The sequence below is a fragment of the Dermacentor andersoni genome, chromosome 10 (genome assembly GCF_023375885.2).
Source record: "Dermacentor andersoni chromosome 10, qqDerAnde1_hic_scaffold, whole genome shotgun sequence".
NCBI classification, from domain to species: domain Eukaryota; kingdom Metazoa; phylum Arthropoda; class Arachnida; order Ixodida; family Ixodidae; genus Dermacentor; species Dermacentor andersoni.
Window position 1 is genome coordinate 41,557,830 of NC_092823.1, and position 10,060 is coordinate 41,567,889.

General features: G+C 46.6%; 1 protein-coding gene across 1 annotated transcript; it reads left to right on the forward strand.

Annotated features, from left to right (window-relative positions):
* Positions 1-4,000: 4,000 nt before the first annotated feature.
* LOC126545437 (uncharacterized) lies at positions 4,001-9,619 on the forward strand. Its single transcript, XM_050193312.3, has 4 exons — positions 4,001-4,164; positions 6,122-6,272; positions 7,820-7,960; positions 9,338-9,619. The coding sequence occupies exons 1-4, from the start codon at positions 4,066-4,068 to the stop codon at positions 9,403-9,405; spliced, it is 459 nt and encodes a 152-aa protein (XP_050049269.1). The 5' UTR covers positions 4,001-4,065; the 3' UTR covers positions 9,406-9,619.
* The last annotated feature ends 441 nt before the right edge of the window (positions 9,620-10,060 follow it).

The window sequence follows — 10,060 nt, forward strand, 5'->3', positions numbered from 1 at the left end:
CGCAGGAACACTCAGCTGTTGTGAAACAACCCATGAGTCAACGTTGATGTTTGTTGCGTTTAGAAGAGAAAGTTAAGTTCTTGTGACCTTAGGAAGCGAAATATCGATTTAGCGCTTAGAATTAAAAACTGCCGAAAATTGCTATATTAAAAGAACAAAAATAGAAGCAGAAAGTTTACAAATCCATAACTCTACACGAAACGTGGATATCGCAGTTCTGCAAACTGCATCGTTAGAGTGCCTAAAGCGGACGCATTCGATATCTTAATTTAGAGCGTACGTGAATTTGTTGCAATACTTATGAGTCCTACTCGCTAATTCATGGTACATTTCACGGCAGCCTATAATGCATTAGTTTTGTCCGCTTTAGATGCATTATTAGGGGCAGTTTACAAAATTGTGATATCACTTCACAACAATGTTGTAAACGGGACAGCCTCGTTCTCTAAAGTTTTACAATATTTTAAATGTATTGACGGCCGGAAATAAAATTTTGCTTGCTAGAATAACTATACACGATGTTTTCTTTCAAACGAAACAAACTTAATTTAACACATTATACACAGTGGTAGCTGAGAAAAACGATTTCTCCATTCCGATGTAGTTAGACAAGAGTCCTCGAGCTCCCGCTTAAGTCTTTCTTTGTCGCGCTATCATGCTTTGCTTAGCCATGAAACAACTTGCCCAGCAGCAAGTTTTACTGAGTAAAACATAAATGAGGAATATATAAAGATACCGAAAGGATACATATGGTTACGCATATCTCTCTCTAATGTAGTACGAGAATCCCACTCTTTCCTATTTATCTCTTTCTTTCTCTCATTGTTACATAGCTCTCTGCAAGCTATATAACCTACCCTAAGTGCGCGATAAATTACAATTTTCACGTGTAGCCACACGTGAAAGCTATTACATACTATTATAACTATTGTTATAATAACTATTATAACAATTATAACTATATATTATAAACTACTATCATAACTATTGCTGTATTGCATAATGCATAACTATTGCATAATACTGTGTCACTTGAAACTGTCTGTTGTGAGGAACTCGACAAGTTCGACTGGGCTAACGTTAAACAGATACTGAACTTAACTACGGAGCTACGCATGTCAAGATTTCACAGTAGATCATACCAGTAAACCAAGCATTCTGCACATTGCCCTAATTCAGTCACATTGTCATATTCGCCATTTTGTGTCCCCGTCTGGACAGAGAAGCGGTGGATAGTACAGATCAATAAATTAACGGGAAGCAATAAGTTCATATTACGTTTCCACTGAGAACAATGGACAATCCCCTGTCTCGTGGGTACGTGCCAAAATTTGAAGGAAGAAGAAGAAGAGGAAGAAGCGGTGTTAATCACTGCGGGCGTCAGCAACTACAGTGCTCTAGTTCAGCCCACTTCGCAGACCGGGGACCCTTGTTACGTAAGTAATCAGCACCTTTGCGAATTAACGTTTGCCATGACGTTGTGTTTGCGTGAAATTTCGACGTTAAGCTCGTACCCTAGTTGTGCGTAGCCGACGTGCCTTTTGGTAGTCGCATTTGTCTGGTCTTCATACATCGAGTTGAGCCAATACCCTACTCTGTCTCCGAGTGTTCATGTCATGCTAGTTCTTTTTTTTTTCTTGTTCGTGCTTGCTTTGAACTGTGTAGCTCATAAGCATGGGGACAGCCATGTTTGATGCCTTGACCTTGCCGAAGACGGCAAAATTACCGCGTTGTTGTTTTCCTGGGCCGGTATTGACAAACAGGTTCTTATGCTCAAAACGTTCGCAGGAGAAGTTGCTATCCAGTAGTGTAGTTGAATTTTCTACTAGTGAAAGCGGGTAGCCAATGGCCAGCAGATTTCACAAGCGAGCGGATTTATGAATTCGACCTGTATGCTGCACCTAATATACCTCTCGAAGTAGCGGAAGCGTTGCTGGTCCTTTCAAAACAAATGTGTAGAGAAGAAAAGAGAACACGCTCCTCTGGTTACGTCGGCGTGTAACGGGCTACACATTTGCCCTGACCCGAGCAATCTTCAGGCGTGTTCGCGGTGAAGAACTGTCCGCTTCGTCAACACAACATCACACGTGATCACGTGAACTCGGGCAGAAATTTGCCTCGTCCGCCATTAACACATAATAACGCGCAAAACTATTTCGATCGCAACCTGTCTGCTCATACGCTGACACGATATGCCTGTGACACAACTGAGAGATTGAGCTTGTCTGTAATGCATATCGCAGTTTACGGAATGCCGCAACGAAAACATCCGTGGACGGCAGCGACAGCGCTAGCAGCGCCGTATCGTGAGGGTTTGTCGAACCACAAAACCTCCTAAACTGTCGGTATATAGTAACCGGGAGGGGGTGGGGGTCATCGCTCGAGATAGACATAAACTGAAAGCGCGTAATAAGCTAACCCATGCAGCGTGCTGTCCTCTACATCCGAAAACCTGCGCTTAGATTCACCGCGGGTACGCCAGAACACCGTTGGTACGCAGACGGCAGTTACAGCACTGTCACCGCCACCTTGTGACGCCCTTGTGCGGCAGCATGCTACACGGTACACATGTTTACACCCTTAAGCGTGTTTTCTTGTCGCACTGGTAACGCCCTCGAACTAGACGTGCGATGACAAAAGACGTAGTTGAAAACTACGTAATCATTCTGACAGCCTTGGGCGCACAGGAGGGTTTCACGTCTCTCCTTGTGAAATTCTCTTGTCAGATATTTGTGGGCGCCCAAGGCTGTCAGAATGATTACATAGTTTTGAACTACGTCTTTTGTGACCGCACGTCTAGTTCGAGCTCCGTTGTCGGCCTCTATAAATTTTTATAAGACCCTAACGGGAAGCGTGCTATCAGTGCGTCAAGAAAACTCCCTTAAGGGTGTAAAAAGTTTTACAGTGTATAGCACGACCGGACCGAAGTGCGCGCGCTGCGTGTGCTTCAGTCCGGCTGTGACGTTGGAAATGTTTCTGTGCGGCATAGTTCTCGGCGAATGAAAAATAGTATATTTAACGAACCAATACTAGTTTGTACCGTTTTCCTCCTTTTAAAAGAGCTTATATAGCAAAAGAAAAAAAAAGATATCGTGGCCAAGGGGGCCGAGGAATGTGAAGCGCAAAATTTTCTTTAATTTCGCCTTCAAATTGCATGGCTGGCAGATAGTATGACGTAACGCATGAAATAAGTATTTTCAGTTGTCCAGGCTGTTCTGATTAACAAAAGTTATCAAAACCCACTATAACTTGTGACTTTATTAAAGCAACGTGCACTATGGTACAAAACAGTACAAGTATCGCTTACTTTGGCAATCATCTTCGTTGGTTTCAGCACAATTATTTAAAGACTGCAATATAATCCCTTTTTAGTGAAAAATTATGGCATAGTTTTTGGGAAGTTATACTGCAAGCAAAGCACGAGACTTGAAGAAAGAGACAACACGAAGCGGTTCGTGTTGTCCCTTTCTTCAAGTCTCGTGCTTTGCTTGCAGTAATTTCCCAAAATCATGAATCACCAACTGGCCTACACCCACGCTCTACTATATAGTCCTGATCGGAGTGCTGTCCGAATCTCGCCACATCACGAAGAGCAAGCGCGGGAACTTCTTAAAGAGAGTGTATTTTCGTAGACAGTATGCATTTTCTAGATTACCAGGACACCGTTTATTTGAAAACTGACGCTCATGTTTCCTTTTCAGAAGAAAAACTACCACAGTGGCTCAGTCTATTGACGTTTTGTGTCCTACTGACATGCATGGTTAGAACGTAGAAATACATCCGCAAATATTCAGAAAAACATTTGACTTCAGTAAACTCAGTGATCTTATAACGTCTATGTAAAGCCACCTGCGTTGTCAGGAGGGCCTGTCATGAGCCGAAGAAAGAGACGACCACTCATGACGAGCTGAGGTCGTCAAGATTCCTCGCAGAACGTCGTAGTCGCCGCCTACAGGCTTTCGGTGATGGCGCGCCGTTTTCTTCATCCGCGCAGTGGCGCTGTGATCGGCGACCACGTCTGCAACTGCAGGGCCGCCTCTTTTGCCGCGCAGCCAAGCCAAGTCGATGGAGCAGCTGGAAGAGACAGTGCCCCGCGAGGAGGACCTTGCTGCCGAGCCGCGCCCGCCAATGGTTGCCGCCCCCAGTCGAGGATGCGAATGCGACGTGGGTATAATGTGCCTGCTGCTGTATCGAGAGCTTGGCGAGTAGGAACCAGAGTGCAGTGTAACGGCGCAGATGGCGGGACATTTTCCCGGTTCATCGTGCGTTCTGTGTCTTTACGACGCGTGCTTCGTGCCACGCGTGCACAAATACTGACTCGTCTCACCTGCTCCATGCCACGCCTATTTCCTACCTACCTTTTTGAAACATGCACGCACACACGCACACACTACAACAACTACTACTACTACTACTACTACTACTACTACTACTACTACTACTACTACTACTACTGCTACTACTACTACTACTACTACTACTACTACTACTGCTACTACTACTACTACTACTACTACTACTACTATCCATTGCGGACATGTTTATTTACCCTCTGCTGTGTTCCATCAGCCTGTGTTCCATCATACTGCTAGCTTTACAGCAGCGAACACATATTTCTACCTTGGTGTACCACGTTTTATAACTGCGCGTTCTAAGGCATCCTAGCTGGTCTCACATCGAAAAGTGAGGAGCTTTCTTTTAAGTTATCATAAATTTTTTCTTTCCTGATTTCATTTATCTCCTCTCAGGTATAGTAACTCAAAGCAGATTTCTTTTTCCATAGCCGCCATCCATGTGATTGTCTCAGCCTCTCTGACTTTGCGTTTGACGTTCCTTGTTGCCATGTTGTTGTAGCATACTTGCTGGTAAGCTTTGTAGTCCTCTTCTTCCATTGTGAGTCAATGTTCTTTTTCTGCACAGATACCAGAACACTCTCGCAACTCATTTATTTTCTTTCATATTTCTCGGTCGTTCTTCAAAATCAATTTTACTTCGAGCTTCCCTCACTTCAAAACTTGTCAAGCCCATATCACCCTGCACAGCTTCATTTGTAGTTTCCCCTGAGCGCCTAATGTAAGGCGTCCCACCGACCTTTGGTTGCCGTCTAGTCCAAATTGTACCCCTGACACCAAGCAAGCAGCCGCATTTAAAATGTAAGTCCTGGAACCATTACACCTTTTCACATACCACGTAGCACCTCGTACCTATTGTATCCCCGTAGCACTCTGTTTTTCATTATGGCCGCATTTCACTTCGTCTTTGCTATTACGGGTTTTTCGTGCGTTTCTATATCTCTGTTGTCTTCGTTTATCCATACATCAAGGTCTTTCCTGGCCCTGTATGACAATGTCTGCTCGCGGTTTTCATAGAATACCATAAAACCTGATTTCTTAACTCTTAACTCTTCCTTAACTTGTCCTAACTCTGCTTGCATTGTTAAAACAAGAATGCTAATCGGTCTTCGTCTGCGCCCATCGTGACCTCGACATCGCCACCCTCCCAGCGAGTAATGGAAACCAATCTCAAAGGTCATGCGTTCCTGTATACGGGAAACGACGGAAGCGACCAGGCGACGTCATAGCGTCCATGTTTTAGGCGCCAATTACCGTGAGAGGCCTAGACGAAGGCACCTTGGCACTTTTCGTCTTGGTCAACCAGACAAGAATTGAAAGCTGAGTGTCTAGACCTGTCCCGCGTAAGTTAGCGCCTTAAAACCACGTTCTATAATACTTGTGAGTTGTAAAGCTACAGTGCATCATACCAAATCGATGTGAAGTGAGAAGGGCAGGTCGCCGCACCACTTTTGCGCCAAGTGCAGGAAATATTCAGGACTCGTTCTGCCCGAAGTCTGCTACGAGTTATCGAATGGCGGCGTGCAGACGACGTCAAGTTGCACTGGCTAAATGATTGGGCTCCACTTCCTGAACCAGTACAATTCCAGAATTTGATTCGCGCGCTCGCTTCAGCCGAAGGTGCGGCGCCTCGGAATTTGCTTCGCCTGCACTTTAGGAACTGTGGTTCAGGAAGTGCCGGCGAATCAAATGGGCACGAGATGTTTGTTCTTTGGGAAAGCCTTCGTGGAAAACTGGATTGGCTCCACCGCTTTCGTGGTTCCACGCAGACCACCTGTTTGGCGATGGCGCTCGGCCTTGGCTGCTCCGTCGCCGTCTTCGTTGGCGTTGTCGTCTTCTTCTACTTCTACAACGCACAGACGAAAGACCACCCGAGGACCTGCGGTGATGTCACGGCCTGGGGCGAGGGCTACCTCAAAGGTGACACATGCGCGTGCGCGAAAAGCTCTGCAGGGCGTGCGCCTGTTGTGGCGGCGACCGGAAAAAGACGTGCCTTCCGAGCGACTCGTATATAAAAGTAAAGTTCTCACACCCATGAGAAATACCAAGGGTTTATTTGTGTGTTGCCGCTGCCCGAAATCTACTCGCTACTAGGACGTTCATAACGCTGCAGGATAAGCAGCACACTGCCCTACGACCCCTCTCCCTGCCTGCTGTGCTTTAAGTGTCAGAAAAATAAACATTTAATATACACGAGCCTTTTCAAATGCTTCACTATGTCCAAGCTTTACACGGAAATACACGTTTCCTCCTTTAAGATTATTTTAAAATGGAACTACTACGTCATGACCGCACTCCATGCGAACAAATACTAAAACTTAGCCAGAAGGCTCTGATGTGGCACCCACAAAATGTGTGTGGATTTGGGCCCCTCTTGGCGATTTGTCGCCCGCGCTTTGTTGCCCGTGCGAGCGTCATGCGCTTGCAGGCCTCGCAGCCTTGGCCCTGCTGCATGGAACTGCTACTGAGACAGTGTGCATGTACACTAGCTAACAACTTGCCAATTCAGTGCAGTTACCGCCCACAAAGGCGCATCTGCTCTCTCTGTCTCCACGCGCTTTGAAACAGTTCCCAAGAAACGCCGATATGCTAAAAAAAACACACCGACGATTACGACGCTCCCTATTGCGAAATTTGAGCGCAGCGCTATACGTCTTTTCCTTTCGCAATATATTGGCTTGCGTGGACCGCCTGCCTCGTGCGGCACGTTGCAAATGGAGCGAAGTGTGCCGCGACTGCCTCGCTAATCAGAATATCGCGAGAGGCGGCGCGTGGGTGACGCGCGGGCGCGATTCACAATAGCCGCGGCACACAGACCACCGCTCATGCAGCGCTTTATTTCCATACAGGCGACACGCCCTACTATGGGGGGCATTTCGTAGATACCGTCGCCGCACAGCCCGTCTTGCGCGGCACTACGTTTTCCTTTCTCACGCTTTCGCCCATACCCTCCTCCTCTGCTTTCCTACTTGCGCTCTCCTCGCTATCACCGTCTTTCTTCTCCCGCTGCGCTCCGCGTTCGCTTTCAGCCTTCGCTGTGCTCGTTCGCTCTGTCACGACGCTGCCGCGGAAACAGCGCTCTTAAACGCTTCGCTTTTGCACAACAGTGCTGCTGCCGGTGCATCCTACAGTGTAATCGTTAGGAACACCCACCACTTAACTGCATCGGGCTGTCTACGTGTTTATAATACTAAAATTGCTGGCATCGCTTCTATTGGAACAGAAACGAAAAGTAGACAATTTGAAATAGCAATTTGTCAGACTGAATCGCAAAGAGCATTCGACTGGTATTTGAAATTTCAAATATTCGCACACCCCTAGTTGAAGGACAAAGCGTGACCCAATATGTATATAGCGAACCTATCGGGCTGCATAAGGTTCGACATTGAATCGAGAGTTACATGGCATCGGTTCTGCGGAACTAAGTTATAACACTGACCGGGTGCACTTCGACTGCGCGTGCGCAGCCAAGTTCGATTCCTGCGTGGGCTCTGGGACCTGCAGTGGCTCCAGGTGCGAAGCGGAGGAGGCCGTAACCTGCACCTCGCCGGTACCCTGGTTCGAGAGCAGGTGTCAATGCTGCGACTGGTGCCTCCTCCGGACAATCGGTGGGTGCTCTGACCTCACATGCCAGAATAAGGCGGGCCAATGAAAGCATAGTATCCGCCGATTTAGTGCCCGTGTTGACAGAACTTTGCTTGCGCAAGAGCGTTTCCTCAATATAGAGTTTTATCTCGATCGTCCGTACACGTATTATTCTTCATGGAATGCCGAGTTATGTTGCAGACGTGACTGGCCGTAGCAACTATGGTCGCGACACCTTGCGATGACTTGTCGAACAAGAAGGCGATAGAAACGTTTTTGTGTTACGGGGTTGTTCTTGTCGCAGCAAAACGAAAACTAACTGCATGATGATGATTGCCTCACTGCCGGCGCCTTGCACAAGTAGCTAAGTGGCATGACATACATAGGCAATGTACTTGCAGCTCTGTGTGCTCTCTCGTTAAAATGTCCTCCAGAAGACGGCTACACGAACGGGGCCACTCGTGTAAACATTTCCGGCTATCCGTTATCCCGTGAAGGTCAGTATGTAAAACGCACCAGCTAAAGCTTTGACAAAAACTTTTACCTTGTCCGTAAACGATTTAAAGCTTACGGAGTGTCGGAACATCGGAAACTGCGACGGCTGCAGCCACATAGTTAGTATTGATTGCGCTAACTCCGGGGCGGCTGCAGTGCTGGTGACGCCATATTGTGCCGCTTTCTTCAACCACAACGCGTAAGAAACGCTTGTACGTTGCGTCATTCTTCTCATAGAAGAATAGTCGATGAAATACTGTGTACGCTAATTATTGTTGCTAACGACACCTTTGCACCAGCAGGCATTAGAACATGGTCGTTGCAGTTTGTCTATAGATCATTGTGCTCTTGTTGACGTCAGGGTCACAAGACGGCGCTGTCGGCACAATGTGATGTAGTGAAACCTGATTCGCTGATTGGTCGGCGCTCCGGTTTTAATGAAATGTCTATAAAAATAATCGTCCTCATGATTCTCGCCACCACTGCTGCTTGATCACAAGAGGTAAGAGTGGGTTTGTCATGTTACTATAACACGCCACGCTTCGTACCATAATTGTTATTCAGCTCGCTAAGGACTACAACTGCTGAATGTCTATAAAAATAATCATCATCATGATTCTCGCCACCACTGCTGCTTGATCACAAGAGGTAAGAGTGGGTTTGTCATGTTACTATAACACGCCACGCTTCGTACCATAATTGTTATTCAGCTCGCTAAGGACTACTGCTACTATCATGCCTTGCGGCAGCAGTGGCGGGTAGTGAAGCTCGGTCTCTTCGACAATGCCCGCGAACTATAGCGTCGCGATTTGTTGATTCTGCGGCAGTCAGTCCAGTGGAGAGCTCATTGCGTGGCGGACGAAATTCGGGTTGCTGATGTTCCTCCTTCTTTCCTTTCCGCGCAGCGTGTCTCAATACAGACCATGACCGGGGAAGCTTCCAGTACTGCCGAAAAATTTGTGGGCACCTGTGAATTCGTCGCCAGAGCAGCGCGAAGACAAGGAGTGCCTGTGGCTTCGCGCTGCAGTGTATACTGCATACGATTACCTTGGAAATGCGTGAAAGTGTTTTTGTCATTGTCCTCGACGCACGGCGAGAACTATTTGTTGTTTTTCGGGGTGGGGTTCTGCGGTAAATATAATGCGTAGATAAAACGCTTTGTTGAAGACAATGTTTCACTGGCTTTAAGTAGCCTACATACGTGCTACTCAGGCATCACGGTTCGCTGCATCACAGAAAGCTATACAAGCGTTTGCTTGTTGTCCATGTTAGTTCACATTTTCCTACATGTATTCCTTGCAGCATATCCCCCGATTAAAACAAAAGATCTCAGTGCCCTTCCACTCTGTGCAGAAGGATGACTTGCGAAAATGTGTATGCGGGGCCCTTAAGAGGAAGCTTTAGCTCGGGCCCAACTCCGACGCGGCCTATTCAAGTACATGTAAAAACGCAAAAACGTTTTTCTGAGATAACCCCTGGACCGATTTTAATGAAATTTGTTGCATTTGAGAGAGAAAGTTAAATTCTAGTGACTGTTGGAAGCGGAATTTTGATTTAGGGCTTGAATTTTGTTAAAAGGATTTTCAAAAATTCAGACGTTTGAAAAAAATAGAAGCACGAAGTTTACA